The sequence below is a fragment of the Gymnoscopelus braueri genome (genome assembly GCF_963280865.1).
Source record: "Gymnoscopelus braueri genome assembly, chromosome: 2".
Taxonomy (NCBI): domain Eukaryota; kingdom Metazoa; phylum Chordata; class Actinopteri; order Myctophiformes; family Myctophidae; genus Gymnoscopelus; species Gymnoscopelus braueri.
Genome location: NC_137604.1, coordinates 49,143,754 through 49,168,683, shown reverse-complemented (window position 1 = coordinate 49,168,683; position 24,930 = coordinate 49,143,754). Strand labels below are relative to the sequence as shown.

At 41.0% G+C, this 24,930-nt stretch overlaps 2 protein-coding genes across 2 annotated transcripts; one reads left to right on the top strand and one right to left on the bottom strand.

Annotated features, from left to right (window-relative positions):
• Window positions 1-1,331: 1,331 nt before the first annotated feature.
• On the top strand, window positions 1,332-4,302 carry ten1 (TEN1 subunit of CST complex). The gene is made up of 3 exons (XM_080447895.1): window positions 1,332-1,512; window positions 2,003-2,160; window positions 3,149-4,302. Exons 1-3 carry the CDS (start codon window positions 1,427-1,429, stop codon window positions 3,301-3,303), a joined length of 399 nt encoding a protein of 132 aa, XP_080304021.1. The 5' UTR covers window positions 1,332-1,426; the 3' UTR covers window positions 3,304-4,302.
• A 344-nt stretch (window positions 4,303-4,646) lies between these two features.
• Window positions 4,647-24,465, bottom strand: evpla (envoplakin a). The gene is made up of 22 exons (XM_080447670.1): window positions 24,192-24,465; window positions 18,268-18,367; window positions 17,835-17,989; window positions 17,560-17,683; window positions 16,545-16,676; window positions 16,302-16,343; window positions 15,954-16,115; window positions 15,175-15,282; window positions 14,659-14,754; window positions 13,856-13,966; window positions 13,193-13,339; window positions 12,562-12,716; window positions 12,135-12,232; window positions 11,808-11,980; window positions 11,248-11,405; window positions 10,784-10,922; window positions 10,389-10,582; window positions 9,413-9,563; window positions 9,157-9,240; window positions 8,778-8,882; window positions 8,582-8,674; window positions 4,647-8,484 (listed from the first exon to the last, which is right to left on the bottom strand). Exons 1-22 carry the CDS (start codon window positions 24,248-24,250, stop codon window positions 5,095-5,097), a joined length of 5,976 nt encoding a protein of 1,991 aa, XP_080303796.1. The 5' UTR covers window positions 24,251-24,465; the 3' UTR covers window positions 4,647-5,094.
• Between the last annotated feature and the right edge of the window lie 465 nt (window positions 24,466-24,930).

The following is a 24,930-nucleotide window of genomic DNA, read 5'->3' as shown; positions in this document are numbered from 1 at the left end:
ATCAGCTCTATAATGTAAAAAAAAAAAAAAAAGATACAAACGTATTATTGATGTTCCCCTTATATTTTCATGTTGTCGTTTCGTCTGTATTATTCCTTCTGTATTATGATTAATGTTTACACTTTACTTAAGAAAAGCGTCTGCAAATAATCTTAATGGAACACGTTTCCACTGGGGAACAAATCTCCACACAACACCGGAATGGGGCGGGCCGGGGTAGCCTGGTAAACCCTCCCTCCGGAAATCTCAATTCCATTTCATTTCAGGAGTGAGTCTGGCATGAACCGCCTCTCTGCAATATTGGCTGTGTATGCCAAACGGACGCGCCTATCAGCGTCGTCGCTCATTGTTCTGTGATTGACAGCTTACGTTGGCCAATCAGGTGGCGAGTTCGAGTGAGCCCAAAACACGAACGGCAGCCATCTTTTTCATGTGCGGCCAATTCTCCGCTATTTTTTTACTTCAAAAAGCTCTCTAACTTCTATTTTGAGGCACGGAATTTACTTATAAGATATCGTTTGGATAGAATTTAGTTGTTTAACTTCATATATGTGGTCAATTAATCATGACAAAGCCTATTTAAAAAATAATAATTAGAGAACCGGTAGGGGCGGGCAGTGACACCATTGTACCCGAAAAAGGCAACCCATTTTGGGTATGGCTGTCTCAAAAGTCCCGTCGCGTCACATTAAGACTGGTGAACTGCTGATTGGCTGAAGGGGAAAAATTATCATTGGCTGAAGGGGTTGTCAGTCAACGGTATTACTCCCGCCCAACTCCAGCACAGCCAATATTGCAGACAGGCGGATCAGGCCAGACTCACTCCTGAAATGAAATGGAATTGAGATTTCCGGAGGGAGGGTTTACCAGGCTAGGGCCGGGGTGGCGTAATATGTCACGTGATTCGTACGTGACGAAGACAGTGTTGCCATATTTTGTGAGAGAAACAAGCAACCAGGTCTAAGAAAACAAGCCCAAAAGAAGACTAGGCCACATGAGCACTCCAAACTTGTATGCATTGGCTATTTGAAAATAGCAGTTTTTGCTATTTTCAAAAACTCTTGCAATAAAATGTGGAATATTTAATAACACAAAATGCTCCGCTGGCACAAAACATTTTCGTGAAAATATTTGAGAACCACTGGTTTAAATAATAATTAAACAAATTGGAAACAAGCCTAAAAAAGTAACTACACTTAAGAAACAAGCCCAAAAAACCGCAACCCACAACTACCAATATTTACAAGCAACTTTACAGAAAAAGAAGCCAAAGTCGCTTATAATAAGGCGACATGGCAACACCAGACGAAAACGGTATAAGTCTGCTCTACTCTATGGGCTGATGTTGCTCTGGTGCTCCCCATGAATTTCTCTTCTGTGGTTTATCATCTTTCTTTGTCTTGGTTTCTTATATAAACACCATAAGATGCTCCCAGCAGCTGCATTGTTTCATTTCCCCTGGGAAATAAACTCTGATTTGCAAGAAGGCCAGTCAGTGAGAACATTTGGCAGGTGAATTAATGCTAACTATCTGATAATGTTCATATTGGCCAAACTTCCTATTGCTAAGATCAGTGGTGCAAAGTTTACTCAAGTACTGTTACTTAAGTAACATTTTGAGGTAGGCCTACTTTCACTTTACTTGAGTATTTCCAATTTGCAATATTCTACTCCGCTACATCTCAGAGGCAGATATTGTGCTTTTATTCCACTACAATTATTTGAAAACTTTAGTTACTTGTTACTTTGCAGATTTGAATTATTATTACAAAACATACATTAACCACTTCTTCAGCCCTATTTAAACTTTGGCTGTTCGAAAATAGCCGATCTACAAGCTCACACAAGCTCTACTTTGCACATTCCAGGGTGGCATGAAAGAATTGGCTGCCTTTGCAGTGTTTCACAAAGTTGTTATCACATGACACACAGTTATTATAGATTCAATATTATAGATTCTAAGATCATTCATATGGTAAATCTTGTGCAATTTATACCACAGATTGAAGTGTTACCAACCTGAAGAGTCTACAGCTACGCTGTCAGCCCAGCATTCTTCAATACATCACCAAGTACTGATCCAAACCTCATTTGTGGAGCCCTTTGTCCCCATAATTGGTGCCCAGTACATTGTGTTGGGTGAAATTGAACATCATGGAGGTAATGGCCAGGTTGAATTTATTAACTTGTGATGTTACCATCTCAAACCTTTTCGTGCCAAGGACCCCCAAATTGATATATATTTGGCCGCGGGCCCCTATCTGAAAATGCTTTGTGCCAGGGAGCCCCAGAAGCAAAGATTTAAGTTAAAAATAGGAGATCTACAAGCTCATTCTGTTGTATATCTGCTATTTTTGATTAGCCAAAGTATAAAATATGGTTAAAGTGGTTTAAAATGATTGTGACACTATATTAACTACTTTTGCTGGGAACCCCCTGGTACCCCTCCAAGGACCCCTGGGGGTCCCTGGACCCCACTTTCAGAACCAATGATGTAAATGATGGAGGTAGTCTGACATGTTTATAACTAGGACCCCTGCTACCAGAATCAGAAATGGTTCATTTATTTACTTCAACCGAACATTAAACACTGAACAATTATTGCAAGCTATGACACTGTTGGTTGCACCTTTTTATGAATGTGCACTCTTCAACTTTATTAAATTACTAAGCACCTAAACATACAGAAACCGTTTATGACAGAATGTGGATTTTGCTTTGGCATACAGTATGTTGCTATGACAACCTAACACCCCCCCTACCTCTTCTTAACTCATTAAAACCAGGAAAGCATCTGTGTCATTTTAGATTTTAGCGTTGGCTATTCAAAAATAGCAGATATACAAGCTCACAGCGGGTCACTTCGTGCCACGCTGTGAGATCTGCTATTTTTTTTTAATTGTGAAAATGTGTGCAAAACTTTTGTATATATATGTTTTTGAAAGCGAACAGCTTTAACTCAAATCTTTGCTTCTGGAACCAAATATTTTTAGATCGGGGTCGGCGGCCAAATACATATAATTTTGGGGGTCCGCCTTGACATGAAAACGTTTCAGAACCACTGATATAGCAACAACAAGAAGACATTTGTAGAATCGGCCTCAGGTCTTAATCGGTTGATTTGTTTCCCTTCATTTGGCATCAACAGGGGGTGGTGTGATGGTCCGTGCTCGTGTTCTGAACTGCGTTGACGGTGTGAACCTGGCCTTTCTACAAAAGGCCATCGAAGGGCAGAGGAGCTTCTTCAAAGATAGAGAGAGTAAAACGGCCGATGGTCGACCACCTGCCGATGACCCTACTTGACCAGGATGTGTAAAGCTTTTCAGGTCTTAAGTGGATCTAAACCTATGCACTAAAACACAGTGGTGTATGATGTCAACCCCATTATGTGATTTCAAGAGTGCATTAGTCTCTCAAGCCAGACAATCTCTTTCACCATCTTCGAATGCTACAGAGTCTGTAATTCCGCCTCATAAAAGTTGAGAGCGGGAAGCTGTCATCTGCTCTTTCAGAAAAATCACGACGAAGTGTTCAAGAAAAATATAAATGGAAGTGGGAGGAGGTGGGACAGCCGCTTTATTTACTACTTATGTCCAGAGCTTCGGAAATATAGACTGTTTAGGCAGAAGCATTTGAAAATTGCGGGAGCCATTTTTCAAGGGCCAAGAGACTAAAAGTACATGGGTGTCAAAGAAAAATAAACTGTTTCTCCCTTAAACTCCTATAAAACTAATTGTGTCTCTTTATTCATCCTTTGAAGCCCCAAATTGCTGCATAGATATGAATTTAATGTTTGGTCAGAAGAACAGTGCTGGCATACATTATTAGCCTGGAATCCAGACTGATTCGCTACGTTCGTTTTTTACTCTTACTAAAAAAACAAAAACGCAGAACGGAGCAATCGGGTCTGTATTCCGGGCTAATACATTATGCACCATGTTGCATTTTTCAAGGCACATTTCAGCAGTTTAAATGTATCCACACTGCTGAATATTGTATTTAAAGCCATTTATGTGAAGTTATTCAGTGAAGAACTTCATTTATATGATTTAATTTTCAGGCTACAATACAATACCACAAAATCCAATATTTTCCAAAGGCCCTGCATAGTTGCCCAATTTTTGCTTATCATGAATTACGACCATAGAGATCATGATTACAACCAATATTGTATTGACACTATCATTAAAAAGGTAATGGCTCTTTTTGTACCCTGAACTATAAATGTTTTTAACAGCATAACCATATTTTCAGATATATTATGATGTTAAGGAACACACCTTCATCCTGGCATACTGGTGGTGAATGTCAAGTGTATGAAATGGGTCATAAGAACATTTACTAGGTTTATTTATAAAACATATGCTATTGTTTATGGGAGCTGTTTGTATGCTGTGTCTCCCAAAACACGAATCTAAAGTTTATTTTGAATACTTGTGCCACATACTAGTTCTGTAAAATAATGATATATGTATCTTTCATTTATACCTGTTAATAGCTCTTTCACCATGCTTATTAGTTTTATGTGTTACTCCTATCTTTATCTTTTTTTCTTATGTTTCATAACTGCCATGACAACTGAATTTCCCATCTGTCTTCTGTATACTGTTGTGACAATAGCAATGAAAGATTTCCACACATTGATAATATATTTTAAAATGTGTTTGTTTATTTTTCTTCAGTTGGTATCAAACAAATTCATCTTTCAAAGCCCATGAATAATACAATAAGGATTAATCTTAGTAAATAGCATTGCACCATGCCCCAATATCTCCAATAATAGAATATTATGGATACACAAAATAATACAAACTTGTCTTCATTTTCTCTTTTTTCATTAGATGACAAAAAATATCTTCCCATATCAGACAAGTTTGGTAAACGAGCAACTCAGCAGCAATCATTTTGGCTTGACAGTAATCTTTGCAATAGAGTTAGAATTTTCCTGAGTCAAAAATGTATTATATTAAATGTAGATATATATTAATTGATGTTTGTACAACATAATATTCCTTCAATCTGATTAAAGTATTTTCTGATATCTTATTAATCACCCCCAGAGACCTGAATACTCTATGTATGAAGTAAACACTTCTAGTATCTTGAATATCTATTGTATGTAGGAGTGTAACCGGACTCTTTGGAGGAGGCAGGTAGCATCAGTAAGCCTGACAATGGGTCTACTTTGGAGCGATCCATAGCTTGCTTGTAGTTGATCTTCTCCTTTGTCAGCGGGTCCACCATATCCTTAGTATAGTTGGTGTCGGCCTGCAGCTCCCTCAAGATGGTGCTGTCAATCATTTTGGCCCCAACGGCGTCATAGATGTTCACTCGACAATTGGTATTGGGGTCGACCAGCCCTCCTGTCAGGTGTTGTGTCTCCATGTAGCGAATGGCAGTCTCCTTGGGCATCCAGCCTTTCTGAACTGCCTCTCCCACAGACAAACGCTCCTTGGTCATTGGATCCTCAACGCCAGTGTAGGCCTTCTGGGCATTGAGTAACCTCTGTAGTTGACTGGACTCAATGAGGCCTCTGTCTGCTGCCTTGTGGACTGAGAATCTCTCTTTGCTGCTGATGTCTATAATGCCCCCTGTTGCTGCCTGGGCTTCCAGAAGCCTTTGGGCAGTAGTAGTATCAATCAATTTGCGCATTGTGGCACTACGTATTGTAAAGCACGTACCGGTGTTTGTATCCATTATGCCAGCAATTGGGTTAACTTCAGTAATAGCATCTTCAGAAGGGACCGATTTCACAGAACTTCTAGACTTTGGGATGATTGAGTTAAATTGGGGTTGCTTCTTATTATCTCCCGCAACCAGCAGTGCAAACTCTGAAATCGGCATTTTGCCATCCTTGTAATTCTGCACGTCATACTTTGTCAGCCTGCCATCCTTCAGGGCGTTTTTGATGGGGTACTGCTTGCCACTCTTACGATCTTGTAGTACAGATGTCTCGCCATCGGGACCCATAGAGGTTATCTCCTCCCAGTCACACTCCAGTTCCTGCAGGTGGATGTACTGTTGGCGATCAATCAGACCCTGCAGGTAAGCGTCATAAGGAGACATGTCCTTGCCTGTTTCTGGATCCAAAATAGTGATTTTGGTGGAAACATTAGTCTCTTTGGTCCTAGTCTCTGCATTTTCTTCTTTAGCCAGGCTCTTCTGAAGCTCCCTGATGGTGCTCTCTCTCTTGTGGATCTTGTCCTTCTCACTCAGAATGTCCTTCTCAAGATTTTGCATGTCAGACTCCAACTTAAGGCTCTTTTGCTTGGTCAGCTGGGTTCTGTCACTCATCAGCTTGTTCTGCTGCTGGAATGACACACTAGACTCATGTCTTTCAGCCTCGAGCGTCCTGAGTTCACGGTTGAGGTTGTCCTTCTCCCTCAATAGGGCATCTCTATTCAAAATTTGGCTGGTCTCCGCTCTAGAAGTGCTGGACTTTGTTGTCTTCAGAAGGTTGACTTTGTCAGAAAGACGTTTGATTTCATCCTCCAAATCTTGTCTGGCAAACCTCTCATGGGATACCTGTTCCCTCAGGCGATCCCTTTCTGCCTCCACAGCCTGATCTTTCTCAACACGAATAATCTCCTTGTACACCGTCTTCTCACCAGACTTCTCTCGTTTTAGAATCTCAATCTTGGCATTGGTGTTTCTAATATCTCTCTGAAGACGCAAGGCATTGTTGGTTTCCGTGTCCATGTCGGAACGAAGACCATTTGTCATCCTCTCTAGTTTTGGATCTCTTTCAACTTTCAGGACTTCCTCTACAACAATACTCTCTTCAACAGGGGGTGGGGCATTTTCAAGCTGTCTGATGCGCAGCTTGATGTCTTTGAGTTCAGACTCCACTTGAATCTTCTTTTGCCTCTCATCACTTTCCCTCAGAACCCTCTCTTTATCTTCCAGGTTGCTTCTTAGTTGCTGCAACTCTAGATCTAGCTGACGGCGAGACTTAACTTCACTATCAAGGTTTCTACCAAGTTTCTCATGTTCAACTATCTGCCTTGGATCCTTCTGCAAGCGCACCATCTCCTGTACAACCACTTTCTCCTCAGGTTTCTGTCTCTCCAACAGGATGTATTTGTTTTGCAGGTCAAACACCATCTCCTCTGTGCTGCGTCGCAGCTGTGTCTCGTCACGTACCTCCCTTCTCAAGCGGTCTGCTTCTTTCTCCAAGAGTGGATCGTCTTCATACTTGATGACTTCTCTGGTGACAAGCTTGGTCTCTACCTTTGACTTTTCAGCCTTCCATTCATCTCTTTCTTTCCTGAGGAGCCTCAGCTGATCCTGAATGGAATTGTAAGTGCTGTGTAAATGATTCACCTGGTCATTTAGCTTCTGAATCTCTTTATCATTCTCAGGGCTCCTCTCTTCCTTTACAACCTCTTGAAGGACTTCCTTCATCTCCACTCTGGGCTTCACAGAACGGAGAACATTCAGATCACTTTCATCTACGGTGATCTGCCTCTCTACATCAGAGCGCTGCTTGCCTGTGTCATGTACGTCTTTCTTAAGACGCATAATCTCCACTTCTGTGGATGGGTCTATTCGGTAGATCTCATTGACAATTTCCTTCATCTCTATTCTTGGCTTCCTGTCCTGGACTTCACGGTAGCGACTTTGAAGGTCTGCAACCTCTTTGATCAGAGTGTTGCTTTCAAGCCTCTCGTCCTCAAGGCTGATTCGAATTTTCTTGGTTTCATTGATAAGCTCTGGGTCTTGTTCAATCTTTTTCACTTCCTTGGTGATGATTTTAGGCTGGATAGTTGGAATTATTCTTTCTACTGCGTTGATCTGGCTTCTTGTCTGGAAAATCTCATCATTGATCAATTTACTCTTATTGTCCTCGCCATCAATTTCTGTCTCAAATGTCCGTACTGCTTTCAGCATTTCTGGATTCTTTTCCACTTTCACCACCTCCTTCTTCACCACCTTTTGCTTGATTGGAGGCTTCTTCTGTTGAAGAATGTTGACCTCTGTCTTCATCTGAATGGTCTCCCCATCTCTCACTCGAACTTCGTCTTTTATCTTAGCTATCTCCTCTTTCAACTTTGTTGTCTCTACATCCAACTGAGGGTCTCTCTCATACTCTGTCACCTCTCTGGTCACCAGTTTGGGTGGGGTGCTTTTGAGGGTACCGTCCGCGGTAGTGATTTTCTTGTTAATAACTTCTATCTCAGCCTGGGTGGTAGCACGCTTAAGGGCCTCCTCATGCACTTTGTTCCGGAGGTCCTCCAAATCCTTTTCCAGTTGAGCGTCACGGTAGTATTGCAACACTTCCTTCTCTTCAACACGCTCAACCCCTCTGCGATTCTTGAGTGACAACATCCTATCCTTGAAAGTTCTCAGGTCTGTCTCTGTATGGGCACACCTATCTTTCTCCTCTGTCAACTCTTTCACTAGAGTATCTAACTCATCAGTAGCTCTTTGCTGGCTTTGAAGCTGCACTTGTTGCTGTGCAACCAGTTGAACCTTTTCTTCATTCTGCAAAAGCAAGAAAATGCAAGTTTGACTAAATTAATATTTTGGCAAAAAAGGAGGTAATCAGAAAGTAGAGGTAAATAATACTATGTTCACTTACTTGTGCAGTAAGATTCTTAGCCAAGCCCATCTGATTGAGAATCTGGTTATTTTCAGCTGAGGTTTTAGCATAACCGTTTACCAGGGTCTTTTCCTGTAATAATAGAAATGAAAAATGTTACATCATATACCATATCTATTTCAGAGTATTCAATTATTGTGAAAATATTCATACAGTATATTTTATTTTGAATTACCTGTTTCTGCACAGCGTCAGCAAGGGTCAAAGTACATGGTGTCTTTGCAACAGTGGCTGCATCATCAAAGGTGCCATTGTATTTATCGACATTGGTCTCATATTCCTGCACAAATATTAAGTATTAATATTTGTTTTCTGATCAAACCAACAAGTCATTCATTTATTCATTATAAATAAATAAAAAACGGGATAGTAGGAGGGCAAAAGCATTAATTAATAAATTAGTTTTCTCCATTAATGAAGGGAGTGTCTCTCAGTTTAAGCTACCATGGGGGGTGTTATTTCCTCCAACTGCCTACAAATATCGCTCTGCTTATGCATAATATCTATTCTTGCTCTACCATTATACAGAGTTAAATTAGCCAGTTGAGTCTTACATTGAGCAGATTTTGCAGGTCCTGAGACAGATCCACAACTCTGTCCACATCATCACCCTTCCTCTTCAGGTCATCCATCACCCTCTATACAATGGCAGAATATGATGCATTCAATCAGTGAAAGTTGTGGTATTATATATATCTTATAATATCTTATCATATCATATATCATATCTTAATAGCACATGGCCTAAAAGGAAAGATGCAGGCCGAGCCAGTATTTTGCCTGCTTATACTAGCTTGTAGACCTTCTTACCTCTTGGGAACTTTGCTTGGCACTGATCTGAGAAAGATCATCGTTGGGGTTGATCTCATTGTTGGGCAGGTTATCCAGAAAGGAATTCAGGGATTTACATGTGCTCTGAAACTCCAGGTTCTTGATTGCAGATTCTTGCAACAGTTTTTCTCTGTGAGGAAAAAGCAATATGATGAAAATAGTTAAAATGTGATATTGTAAACTCTACACGTTATGTGATGCGTGTGATTTGGTCAAATTTACCAAGGATAATAGTTGCAAGCCAAGCATTATTTTCTGTAAATTGTTCTCCTATAGCCTTTGATAAGGATCGATAAGGTATTTTCATAACCTCCATGTGCATCATATCTTTACCATGAGTGAAGTTGTGAGTTGGCTATGTAGAATTACAGTTTGTATAAAATAGAGTTTGTAACTGAGAATTGTTTAAAGTGTTCAGATCTTTGGTTTGACATAATTGGGGATGTGAGCACTGTCACCACTCCTAACTAATTCACAAAAGAGGAATTTGAGTTGTGAATTTTAGTAAACTTGTAAGATCCACTGACATGATAGTTTTTTAGTTTTTCTTGTATTTAGATAGGAGAGATTAGAGAGAAAGAAAACTAAGGGCAGAGACAGGGAAGACATGACAAGACATTTTGGGCACCCCCTCTGATGTTATTGTTAACCATCACTATATATTTCGTTGTATGACGAATTGGGAAAATAGCCGATCTACAACACGTTGCATAATGAAGTGTTTTGAGCTTTTTCTGCAATTTGGTAACATTTTAAAATTTCTTGAATTTATTTTATTTTAATGAATAGACATTCCCAAAATAGGGACGCCAGGTAGTGATTGACACCTATACCAAACATAAAAGTAAGACATTCATGAAATTATTGATCTTGTCTGATATAGACTCAGTAGCCCAATATTATACCCGTCAACAACAACAAATGCCCAAAGTGATCAAAATGGGCTGCTTCTCACCTCTCCTTCAGTTGGTTGGTAACATTTGAATGGCGGTTCTGCAGCTGCTTAACCTTAGTCCCCTGGCATATAATGTCAGGGCAGTATTCTTGGTGGCCTTGCTGGAGAGAGCTACACAGCTGCTCTGTGGTCTCCATGTCCTGTCCCAGCTTCTTCATCTCATCCTGGGTCCCTGCTACAGCCTTACGCAGGCTCTGTATAGAGGGAAGCAAAATGTGTTGTGAGAAAATGCATTAGATACAATGTACAACCATACTTAAAACAGCAAACTAAAGACTATGGCAAAATAACTCAAAGCTGAATTATGCTCTCAAGTTCAGAACGAAGAATGTTTCTGTTGTCTTAATTGAGTATGGTTTTGTTGTAGAAGGGCGAAAGAAGCGTAGATTTCAGACCTGAATCTCTTCAGTACGGGCTTGGATTGCGTCGGGTGAATCAGGGACGGCACTATCTTCACTCAGCTTTTTCTCAAAACCAGAAACAATGCCGTCTACCTTCTTTATTTGATTCTCCAGATTGAGAGATGCATTTGCCCTGAAGAAAAAGCAGGAGATGAGCATATTGATTATCATTTTGAATCATGTTTAACATGCGCCAGTGGTGCCCAACTCCACAGACATGTCCTTGAGCATAGACACCCAAAACCAATACATATTTGCAATAATCTCCATGGATAGGTATTGAACGCCAGCAATTACCGACAACACAACAGGCAGTTGCTTACGGTGTGCCTCGCCCCTTGTGAAATGTAACCACAGATTTACACGTAATCCACTTGTGTTTATCAACCAACTGAACAAGCCTTCAAATATATGCAATGTCTACATCAAAATATATCTACATGAAAGTTTGAGTTTACTTCTTGGTGTAGAGGTCGCTAAGGGCAGTGATGCCATCATGCTTGTTGTTGGCGGCACTGAGCTTCAGTGGCAGTGCAGAGGAGGCGGTTCCATTGGCCAGGAGGGGCTGCAGCTCAGCCTTCTGCTGCTCAAGGCCTTTCAGTGCATTGGCTGCTTTCTACAAGAAGAGGCAAATGTAGTGGACATGACAGACACAAAGGGATTTATAAAACAGTTTTATAGTTAAGGATCTAAAGTCAAATCTAAAGTGACTAAACTGAATAACACCTTGGTTGTACGGCATTCAGGTGTGTAATAATGGGTAATTTCACCTGGTGTTTAGTATCCCTATTCTTGGGATGTCATAACAAGCAAACATTCTGCAAAAATAGGCAATCATTCGGTGGGAATAGCAGATCTACAAGCTCACACGATGTGTAACGTTGTAGATCTGCCATTTTCAGCGAGGAGATTTGGTGGGAGAAAAGGAGGGCACCTAATATAGGATTCTGGGGGACCCCGGGCAACTGAACTTTAAGTAGTTAAGGCTTACTGTAACACTAATATTGTCATTTCTCACCTCCTGCTCCCTCAGCCTGTTGGCCAGGTCCTCTGCAGGGGCATTTCGGTCCAGTGGGGCCCGCAGACGGCTCAGAATATCTTGTTCAGTTTGGGCCAGGTCACCATCCAGCTTATTCAGCTGGTCAGCTAGTGCTATTGCTTTAGGGTCCACTGGGGCACTGGATACTGGAGCTGCATCACAACACAGGATCATTTATTTGAATCGTTTGTGGTTGATCGGATTAATGATATTAGTCCTGGGGCAATCTGTGTTATTCTTTTAGCATAACATTTGACTGTACTACTTGGCTCCTACTAATAAAAGTATTGAATCCATCAATCAAACCTGCTTGTTGTGACCTCAAAGGCTCGGATTTGTGGTTCTTCAGGGAGGCTAAAAGAGCAGCTCTTCTCTTCTTGATGTCTGCCAGTTCACCACCCAGCCTAACAAATTTGAAACAATAAATAAGTTCTCAGTCTACAACTGTGTCAGATACAATTTACAATTTAGGCATTTAGCAGACTCTCTTTATCCAGAGTGACAAGGTAAACATACATCAAATGCAGAGACAGTGTAGTGCCTCAGTAATCTAGGATCATACGTAAACCAAGAACCTAGCATCAGTCTAAACAATATAATATCAAAAAACTATGGAAACTATAGGATGCCTGGTAAATAAATAAACTTGATCTACTGGTAGCCTTGACTGCATGGTCTTCAAGGCTAGGTCAAGTGTGGTCAATATTATCATAGTGTGTTGTGTTACACTTACAGGTCCACTTTATCAATGGCTTCTGAGTCAGGTGGTGGGATGAGGAAACAAACTCCAGGGAAGGTTTTGGTCACCCCTTCGCTGGTGACGATGTTCCAGTTCTCAATGTCAGAGTTAGATTTAAGAGTGAACCTATCCCCACGAGACAAGGAATCCTGAAATATATATAAGAATTGAATACAAAACATTCCCAAAAGGATAAAACATGGATTTGTTGTTGTCCAGTATTACAACAGTGAAAGGCCTGGAATAGGTGTGCAACAGTTAATCGAAATAAACTGAATTGATTATGAAAAGATAATTGAAAACCGATAATTTAATAAAATAATTGACTAATCGACGATTAGTTTTGAAAAATGTAAAACAAATTGTAACAAAGAATTATGAAAATAGCCGATCTACAAGCTCACAACGCGTCACATTCTGACACATTGTGACACATTGTGAGCTATTTGTGGGATATTTTTACTTTTTCTGTATAAAATAACACTAAGTGGTCATTCGATAACTTGATATGAAAATTTTTAAACAAGCTTCTCGATTACTCGATAAATAAATACAAAGTAGTCAACAGAATAATCGCTAAGAAGATAATTGATAGTTGCAGGCAGCCCTAGTCTGGAAGGCTTACCTTGTCTGTCTCCCAGTCACAAAGGGACTCCACTGTGATGGGTCTGCTGGGGGCGATGCGCCGCAGCTTCAGGGGAGCAATGGTGGTGCTGCGCTTCCGCAGGTCAGCCAGCAGCTGCTCACTACGCTGCAAAGCCCTCTCCTCTGCCTGGAAGAGACACAGGGACAAAGTGAATTAGGGGTGCAACACTTATTCGAACTGGGGGGAAATTGTGAGATTGTAGATCAGCTATTTTCGCTGTTTTTGTGGGACATGCTGTACGACAGAGTATTAAATAATCAGACTAAATGATTTAGGCGATTGTGAACAATAATAAATAATAAACATGCTTCTCGATTATCCGATCGAGAAAAGTTATCACTTAGAAAATAATCGATAATTTTGCAGCCCTAAAGGGAATCATACAATACTAAAAGCCTGATTTATGTTTCATCGGCAAAGTCGCTGCGTGTAAGAATGTATTTTCGACTGAAAAAAATTCAGAAGCCAACAAGAAGGCGAGACCGCATGCTCCTATTAAAATGTAAATTGTTGCTGTGTTTCAAAATGTTAGTTTTTGCTTTGTCATGGAACAAATTCATTTTACCTTTAATAGCAACTTAAGCAGATAGGGAAAGTGTCAATTACAAAGCATTACAAGTATTGAGCTCTCATGTACTGCACCTCAAGTTGAAGCAGGATCTCTGAGTTATTCTTCTTGCTCACAGTCTTGGGATCCAGGCTGTTGTTGAGTCTGGTGAGGTTCTCTGACAGCTGGTCAGTGTCCAACTGGTACTGAAGATGAAATTGAACACATAAGTCTTCACAATGTCTCTGACTAGATTCTTTGAATGTGTTATAATATATGGAGTTATGGTTTGCTTTTCTTAAAAAATAACCACAATTTACTAATAATTAAGCAATAAAATACACAACAGGGAATGCTCCCATGAGGTACTGGCAGTGGTGTGCTGTAGTCAAAACAAGGTCAGAAACTGGGTGGCGTACAGCAGCACACCTGCTATGAAAATATACAGTATATGTGTATCATTGTGTTTATACCCCAGTTTCATCATTAGAAATACTTATCATTAGAAAGCATACAAGGTGAAAACTACAGGTGGTAGTGGCGGCCGTTGCTAGGTTACAGGTAAGGTAAACAAGGTGGTTGCATTTGGAATGTTATCATAAGATATTGGCACTAATTAGAATGTCTCAGACAATCACAACACAAAGTCGGAACTTATTATAACACAAATGTACTAACCACTCTCTCTCACCCTCATTGTGGTATAAGACTGTGGTGTATTATGTCACCAGACTCACCACTAAACGTCTATACCACAAACACAACTAAGACTCAACTAGTTGAACAACAGACGTGGGGCATTTTTGCGTTTTTAATTGAGTATGCCACTTGAATGTTAAAAAGTAGCCTATATGTGAACCAACCATATAGTATTTGTAAAGATTGATGTTGTATATACCTTTATGAAATCTTCCTCATTGTCAAGATGCATCTCTTGACAAATGCAGAGATTGAGGAATCGCTGCCACTCATTCCGTGCGTCATCTCTCTGAGCCTTAAATACAAAATGTCAGACATCATTTTAGCATGACTTAGTTACACTGTAACATTTGCAAGATTTCCCTATGCACACAATGTATGAGCTAAGATATGAGAATGTACAGGAGATGCTGAACAATGCAGCAGAGATTTTTAAAAACGTTTTCCATTGAAAGTGTGACTCTTTTCAAAGCAAACACAGCTTAAGGTAATACAATGTGTTATGTGTGTGTCAGCATGGACTGTGTGCCAGCTCTTGTACAGTGAACTACATGCTGGCACACGGAAACACCTAAAAGAAACACCCAGCTGTGTTTACCTGTTAAAACGTCTGCTGAGAAAAGGGTTCACTGGCCATTTTCACACGGTGGCCATTTTGTTCCTACATCATACCTGGGGGTGGGGTGAAATTAATGTAGAAAATGTTTTCATGTACCTGGATTGTAGAGCTGGCAGGGTGCTTCAGGTCTATGAGACGGTCTCCTTCATCCTGGAGTTTGTTCACTTCACTTTCGTGGGACAGCAGGCTGTTGTTCTTGAAATTCTGTAAAATAAAAGCTATATTATTATCGTTATCTTAGCATCTATCCCATGACTCACCGAGCCCCTGAGCTCCTTTCCCTTTCCTCTCCATCTGCATGCCTTAATGTACCATCAATTGACGGGGACTTCTTCCCCGGAGTTTTTGAGCTTTCTCATCTCGCAGGATTCCGTAGATTGTGATTGCGGACCCCTCAGCTCCAGATCGAGGGTTTCCAAGGATTATGCCTACGGACTGTTATGATAGTTGTTATGTTGTTGTTGTTGTTGTTATTGTTGCTGTGTATCCCCCCTCAACTCAACCAGTTGAGACAGATGGCTGCCCACCCACAGCCTGTTTTCTTTTCCTTGCCACCATTGCCAAGGGCTTGCTTGAGAGTAGAGTAAGATCTTGACCTGCACTTCATGTAGTGTCTTGAGAGACAAGGCAACACACAGGGTTTGACTGCTACAGCTTCTATCAGCTCATGAGTGCTCACCTCATACTTGAACAAAAGGAAAGGGAATAAATGAAGCGGTCAAAAAAACGGTTGTTTTTTTGACCGCTTCATTTATTACATTCTTGTTGGGAGCATTAAGACGGTGTGCGGACCATTTCCTTTTGTTCGTGTTTATTTAGTCGGATCCAGCACCCGTTGAAATCTTTGGATGTGCGTGCACCACCTAACTGCTCACCTCATACTGCCTGCGGACATCAGGCGGATCCACCATGTGGTCACTCCAGTCCTGCTTTTTTATCTTGTCTTGCTCCACTACCAGGTAGGCCAGCTCCTTGTTGCAGCCCTGCATGTAGTCGTACAGGCTGCTGAGGTAGTGCCGACGCCACTTGGAGTTATCCTAGGAATAAGATAAGACAAAAACAATAATAATAAATACTTTTGAGCACCGTACTTTCACGTCACCGAAGCAAGGACACTACATATTAGAAAGCACTCAATACATAATAAAAGATGGTGTGAAAAGTCTTAAATTGAATGTGGGCACAATAACCATTTCAAATATGTAATAATGTTCTTAACTCACCAGTAGGTTGTTGTATTGTTTCTTGATGGCTGCATATTGTTCCTAAAAGACAAATACACCATGATTTCCATGATCAACCACAACATTGACCTTTTGTCAAGTATGACAATCACTCTCCAACACCTCCATCGTCTATTCATTGTCTTCATTGTCTATTCACAGCTTTGGCCATAAATTAAATAAACATTTTCCTGTTAACACCTCAATAACAAGGTCATCCTCCGGAGAGGAGGATCTGCTCACCTTGCTGCCCACAGAGCCAGCACTGAGTTGTGAACTGTAGGCCTCGATCTCCTTGTGCAGGATGTTATGAGAGGCAATTTGCTTCTCTAGGTCTGCCATGCTGGGTCCATACTCCTCTGTGTTTACCTCTTTCTGAGAACAGAGGACAGAAGCATAGTATTTGTTGTATGCACTATATGCAGGCCAGAGGAAAGGCACTGTAATGAGTCTAAAAGCCCCACTCACATCACATCCCCTAGGCCTAGAGGTCATCCTGCTCCTAACAACCAATGTAGTAGTTTTCAAAATATCTTGTTCAGGATCAAAGTCTCATGGCAATCTTCCGTTTTAATTTTGAGATTTATTGGTGGATATGTGGACATCTTGGCCTAGGGTGACGCAAGCGGAATGATCACCAAAATCAGTAGGTTTCGTCCTCCAGGGAACGCCCTCAACCAGTTTCATGGCCCATTAGAGTACTATGAGATATGTTGTGTGCAATGTTGACATTTAGGCCAGAGGGTGGCACAAAAGGAAAGGTCAGGGGTTGTTCAAATCAGTAGGATTCAACATTTGGAGAGCATGAAAAATCCAAACAGTAATTTTTGTGTTTTTATGTTCATGTGACTTCATATAGGATCATGAAACATGCATGTATTCACAGAGCTTCAGAAAGTTTACCATGACATAAATCACATGACCATGTGAACCTCACAATGAAACTATGAGGTATAACTCTTATTCCAAGACGTTTCAGTCTAATTTATGCTTTCAAAGGTGCATATAAGTATGGTGGATATGTATGCAAAGCACGTTTGAGTGCATACTTTCCTAATAGTTCACTAAAGTGAGAACAGAGCCAGCAACTGCAGTGCTCTGCTCCATCTATTACTGTATAATAGCTATAAAAGAAATGTCCAAGGCAGTGCTCATATTCTTAGGCTTTATACTTCATCGCACAACCCTTGCATTTTCAGCTCAAAAAAGTCAATCAGTGTGACTCACGACTTCAGATGTAATCAAAGTGTTATTATACCTGTTTCTGGTTGAGAACAGGAGCCCAGTCAATCCTTGGCATCAGCGACACGTCATTCACTGGTTCAAAGATATCCCGGTAGAAGGCGCAGTCTTTCAACCAGCGCTCGTGGAGATGGAGGACGCTGTGGTCAACAGAGGATCATAAGATAAAACAATCTAGCACACCAGTATCTTTATGCAGTGGGCATAGTGAATGAAAATGGATGCTTTTCACAGCAGGCATTTTGACTGCTGAAGGTGCACTTGTTTTGATTAAATTCACAATGCACTCACTCGCTCGCTATCTCAGAGCCCTGAGGGTGCTTGAGCTTCTTGGCTTTGTCAACATCGAGGAAGAGGGACTGCAGCAAGCCCTCTGAGGATCCCAGCTTGCCTGCTATCTCATTCTTGTGCTCGAAGGGCTCCTCTTTCTTTTCATTCTCTGCATCCTAGAGTAAGGAATCAAAAGTATAATCATTAGAGATGGCTGAAATGTAAGTAATACATAAAGGTGTCATGCACTACAACGCTGTAGTGGGTTAACCTGAAACTGTGTGTGTGTGTGTGTGTGTGTGTGTGTGTGTGTGTGTGTGTGTGTGTGTGTGTGTGTGTGTGTGTGTGTGTGTGTGTGTGTGTGTGTGTGTGTGTGTGTGTGTGTGTGTGTGTGTGTGTGTGTGTGTGTGTGTGTGTGCCTGTGCCTGTGCCTGTGCGTGTGCGTCATTCTCACCACAGCCAGCAGTTCCTCTGCCCGGAGGATATCTTTCTCTACCTCATCAGCATGCTTTTGCATCCGGGCTATTAGCAAGGCCAAGTTGCTGGCTTGGGACCTGCAGGGCAAAGGACAGGTGTCAATGGATGAGGGAGAGAGTGACAGTCAGTAGGGCACTGGGGTGGTGCAGGGGTAAGGTTCCTGCCCACCACTACAGAGATTTGAATCCTCTGCTGTGCTTCTGTGTTCATTTCTTTGATTAAAGTGTCGTATGTTTCCGGTTCCAATCTGCTGTAAGAACCAGTCAAATGAAGCTATGGGAAAATGAACCGTCCGCTTGCAGAGCCACGCATGCGGCCTAAAGCAAGCATGAATGTAAAAACCTTTTTTGAGAGTGATCAAGTTGATGATTCCCTACAAGTCCTATAATTAGGAGCATATGATCTAACTTGCACAAGGGTTTTAGGAGATGACCTATAGGGTCAGCGTGAGGGTGGATCATTCTCCATTGAAGCCACACCCTGAAGGTTCCAAACACGCTTGTCATTCCACAACGACTGCACTCCCTCTGACTGTCAGCATTGTTCTCTGTCAATGCAGCAAACAGGTACATTTATGATTTTCTTACAACTTACAGTGTCATACTTTGTCATATTATCTTGTCACTCGCCGAAAAGAACAGATGTTCAATAGAAATAGATGGTGCATTGTGCTTCAGTCACATAAACTGCACCCTCTAAATGTTATGATCAAATTGTTTCAGAGCAATGGATATTTCATATTAGTGAGTTGAGGTCAGAAAGCTTCTTCTCTTTTGAAGATCATATTTTCTTTTTCTTTGTAAGCACATTTTTCCCCACAAATGTATTTGATACATATACATGCAGACCTGCATCCAATGAGGACAAATGGTTGTTGATAAATGGCAGGTATCCTGGAGCTATTTCTTCAAAAGCACTGATTTCACCGACCTTTCTCATTTCTCTTTTCTTCAAAGGTCACAGAAAAGTACTTATTTAAAGGTAGTTATGTTGCAGCAGTGGCATATTCACACACAGCTGAATTAACAATCTGGATTTTACATAACCTTTTTTATGTCTTTCACCTTGGACAAAATTCTGATGTTGAGTGTAACTAAAAGAATGTGGGTGAACTAAGTACTTTAACTACATATCCACAATACCTACAAGGATTGCAAGTCATATACAGTACACTAAACCTGCTATTGCAGTAAACAAAACAATATTTACAGTGTATACCGTGGCGTGTATATATGTTTATAGATTCAAGTTTTCAAGTTTATAGATTTACTGTGACAAATAAACCCAATAAACCCCCTTCATACTGTATGATATCACAGCCATGGAATGCGGTGGAACGAGATACAGTACGTGTGTCATCACTTCCCTTCTATCCTTCTGACTGACTGACTGACTGACTGAAGTGTGTTTCACTCTTCAGTACAATACATACTGTAGCAGGTGACACAATGGCTTCCCTATTCCTGCACGCACGCACGCACACGCGCACACACACACACACACACACACACACACACACACACACACACACACACACACACACACACACACACACACACACACACACACACACACACACACACACACACTTCACATAATAATAATGAAATAATACTTCAAATTAAACACTGCATATCTTGCGTATAGAAGATATCCAGAGCAAGTCCATGAGTAAGCCTGCTAACATAACTCACACATACATACAAACATTCATTGCACCACTCTGGAATAGTTCATTTAGCTGTACATCTTGATCCTAACTTATACTTCATCATACGACGCTCACCAAAAATAACAGATTTGCAAGTGTTCTTCCTGAGACTGAACTGGTCGTACAATGAAGTGTTGGGCCTACTAAAATAAACTTGACGCAGAGATTATCTACATGGAGCTTATACTCTGAAAAAGATAGACCCCCATGCACCAGGGTTCCCCAATAGGCGGCCCGCGGGCCATTTGCGGCCCGCGAGAGGCAACTGTCCGGCCCGCGATGACTCCTGTCATAATTTTTTTTTGGAAAAAATAATGTTTTTATTTTTAAATAATATCTGTATTAATATCTGTATTACTGTTCAAGCAGACTAACAAACACAGCGACCGTCCCCTTCATTGTGCCAGTCACCATCTTCCTCTAAAACAATCTTGTTAATCTAGCCTTAACTGGTAGAATGCATTACTCATCTTTTTTTTCTTTTAAAAAAAAATATAATATCTGTATTACTGTTCAAGCAGACTAACAAACACATCTGTAAGTAAATTGTTGATTCTGGACTTATTTTGATTTTCAGTATGTACAACTGGCTGCTGTTAATCTGTATTACTTTTCAAGCAGACTTATTTTGTTTCCAGAGTGCATTTTTTCCTTGTGTGACCCTCAACACAGGATTTAAGAATCCCAGGCCTAAAATAACACAGTGTCAAATTAGTTTGATTAGAGAAAAAAAACGAATACAAAACTAAAAAATGTGCGCACGCGTGCACGATTTCAGCGCCCGCCGCCCTCGGCTTGGTACCCGAGACATAATTTGGCCCTTGGGGAAAAGTAATTGGGGAACCCTGCCATACACCCTAGGTTTATGGGGGTTTCGTTTGAGGACCGGTGAGAGAGCTTGAAGGAAACAAGGGTGCGTTTTGGGGTACTTAAGTGATTGTGCTGCTATGATGCTTTCTTGGATCAGATGAGTTGAGGGTGGGGGGCCATTGGCAGACTTGGGTGAACTTGGTATAACCAATTAAAGAGGGTGGGGGGGCCATGGGCCGACTTGGGTGAACTTGGTATAACCAATTAAACCCTCTATTCTTAGTGAAACAGACCTGAGTTACAACTGTACTTTTTTTGTGAAATTGTAGAAGAAATACACATATACAATGGTTGATTATATCTAACCTTTATATTTGACCATCACTTAGTAATTATATAAAACATTATGGTATGACATTTTATTTGGTAGCCTGCAGCAGCCAAGATGGTTCAGCTAGGCCTGATATCTATTGTTTATGTTACTGTTTATGGTTCAGCTTGTCCTTGTAGCAGCTATAACTATGGTTTGAGACCTGTGCTCGTTGGCAGAACTACCGTACCACCGACCTGAGTGCTACTGTACTTCTCCCCATGATATCATGTACATTAAAGCATAACCACCACCACCTAGAATATTGTCTCGACTCCTATTGCCTCATCAATTACCGATTGATCCAGAATTCAGTACGCTCTTTTATAACTGTACACCAAATGTCTTGACCAAAGATAGCCAATCCACAAGCTCACAACGCGGCACAAATGTTCCCCCCAGAATAGGGGGCGTTGGGGTTCAAGTGGATAACTACCTACCTGAAAAGACGCTGAATAGTGGTCATATTTCTCTATTGTTTGTCTGTCTGTCTCTGTCTGTTTGTTTGTCTGCCTGTCTGTGTCTCTGTCTGTCTGTCTGTCTGTCTGTCTGTCTGTCTATCCACTTGTCTCTCTGACCTAGTGTGTATCCTCTCAGGTGAGTGAGATGATAGGGTTTGTGATGACTGTGAGGTTTGAGTTTTTCAGGTGGTTGGCACAGATTATAGTATTGATAGCTATGCGAAAGCAATGAACATTGGCTGCTATTGTCGGCACGTGTCGTGACACCGGTGTGCAACCGGCTTTAGGAATAAATCAGGCTTTAGGAATGGATGCAGAAAGACAGAGTGTGTTTATACAGGTATTGAAATCAAATTGTACTTGAACATACTGACTGTCTCTATCCATGTTTCTTAGCCTTTCACTGAGGTTTCAAGGAAAGTATTCAGGAAATGGTCCCTTGAACCTCAAACTGTAACTGTATGTCCCTTCATAGAACCTCTGAGTTGCCAAAAAACAGGCCAGAATGTGCTCTGATGCTCTGAACTAAAAAATGTCACCCACCGGACAAGATGGCTACCTCAGCATGTCAGTCCTGAGGAATCACATCCTATGTGCAATACCAGCATCCATCACATATCTCTCTGTAAATGCCAACATTCCATCTGCCGCACCGGGTCATGAGTTAGGTATTCTACCATATTGGATGATACCACATGCAATGTTCACATTACTGTCTTTAATCCATTCAGATTAGCTGTTTGAGCGTTATTAAATGACATACAGTACAAGTAGTCTGGAGGACATCCCTTTTAAATACCTTGTTCGTATCACTGGGAGCCAACACCCAGAGAGAGCGAGGAACCAGCTGAGCAGCACAACCTGCCCTGCCCTACCCTTATCACATCACATCTCATCAGTTTCTGTAGACAACACGTCCAGTCCAGTATAGGGCCGGGTGGGACCGTCCCCTTCATAGTGCCAGTCACCATCTTCCTCTAAAACAATCTTGTTAATCTAGCCTTAACTGGTGCCATGAGAGATTAGACCATTCGCTGATTAAAACAACTTAAAGTTTGATTTGAACTTGAACTTGCTTTTCAATATTTGTTTTGGCAAAATGGTAATATGTCACAGATGCAGATGACTGAACAGAAGAAATAAACCTGCAAAAGGGAGGATTTAACCACAAGCACCACCGGACCCCTTCCTGCTCTCATCACAACCAACAGTTAATCCGTCAAGATGGGAACACATCTGTGTCATTTTAAGATTTCTTTGGCTATTCAAAAATAGCAGATATACAAGCTCATAGTGTGGTACTGAGTGCCATGCTATGAGCTTGTAGATCTGCTATCTTTTGAAAAAACTTGGGAAATGTGTGCAAACTATATATATGTTTTAAAGTGAACATTTTTAACTCCGATCTGTGCTTCTAGGGAGGGTCCCTGGAACAACATATTTTGAGATGGGGGGTCCGTAGCAAAATACATATAATTTTGTGGGTCCTTGACATGGAAAAGTTGGAGAGATGTTACATGATGAGAGAGGACCAAAACCTTTTACTGAAACCCTCTTTGAAAAGTGTTTAGGAAACTTAAAAAGTAAAGGCACAATATACACAAGTGATCTTTCCACAGGCTTAAAGTCTTACTGTCAAAGGTCACAGAGATATTCTATTACTGTACTGTATGCTGTATATACAGTATGTTTGAGCTTTAACAATACACTCATCTTTTAAAATCTCACTAATGCCTTAAATTCATTAATCATGTATGAAATCAACTTTCAAGTGGTTTCACTTCCATCTCCCTCAGAAGTTTTATTGACACAGTGTCACTTTTCTTGGCAACATGCACTAATGCAACATGTCTGTGCTCCAGGGCACAGAACCCAGGGGTTGGGAATTCTGTGAATGTCAATACATTAATATGAATGTCCTATTTAGATGATAATTACAAATTGTAAAGATTTACACACTTCTCAAATCTATGCCTAGTCTTTCTTTTGGGTCAGGTTAAGTGACTTTATAAGTTAACTGAACAGTCTTGAGAACTACAACTAGCATATCCTCTCGGAAAAGTACCGAAATCCTTACTGTTATGTCCTTCTGAAAGGAACGTTTTTTTTTTTGCTTTAGACAATTCAATAGGTGTATAATAACTACCCATATTGAACACGTTATTGTCTTATTCCTCTTTCTTGTTGACATATGACTTGTTTGCCTTCTTTTTGTGAAATTAATCAATGTGTCACCCACACACACACACACACACACACACACTGATTGAATTATGAGACTCATATTTCCCTGATAAACACACAGCCTAATTTACAATGGAAACTTGGCCTCAGGACAGAGAACTTCAAACCAAATTAATGAATGGAGGGGAGATTCCAGTACATCATAAACACACACATACTGTACACAGAGAAAGAGGCCAACAGAAACACAAGAAATATGACACAGTCCTTCCAAGACAGGAGGGGAAACATGACCGAGATAGCAACACACATACACACAGCACACACACACACACACACACTCTTTGGGGAGAGGAAAAACTCACTTGCTAATCTTGCCGGAGACCTTCAGAGAATTCTCCTTGCTGTCTTTTTTCTTAAACATCCTGGTGGTTGGTTGGGGGGTGATGGAGCTGGAGGTGAAGAAGCTCTTGCTGCTGCTGATCGTCTGTTGTCTTCCTCAACCTCTGGCTCACACGCTCTCTCTGTCTCTTTACTCTCTCGCTGGTCCGTCCCAAACTCTAAACACGCACGCTCCCCTCCTCACCTCTTGTCCTTGTTGTGTGTGTGTGTATTGTGTCTGTTGCACACGTCAGCTCCGTGTTAAAAGTGGAGCTTCTTGTCTCCGGTAACCCCTCCCCTCCTGCAGGTATAGCAGGTGTGACGCTGCCCCGACATACACCTGCTTGAGAAGGACTGGATCAACCTGTTCCACACACACACACACCTCCTTCCTCTGCCTCACACACACACACACCCTCCCCGCCCATCCTTTTCATTAGGGCCCTGCCTGTCGCTCACACCCAGACCAGATCACAACACCGTAAAATCCTCATTGTTCATTTAACCACTTAAGCCCTACTAAAAAAATATCCAAAATAGCTGATCTACAAGCTTGTATAATGTTCACCTACAATCATGCCCAAAATAATAATAATAATAATGGATTTTATTTATAATGCACTTTACATTTGTAAAAATCTCAAAGTGCTACAATAGGCAGTTGCATAAAAAGAAACATCACACAATTAAAAACATCTGAGAAACTGAAACAAAACAATTAAA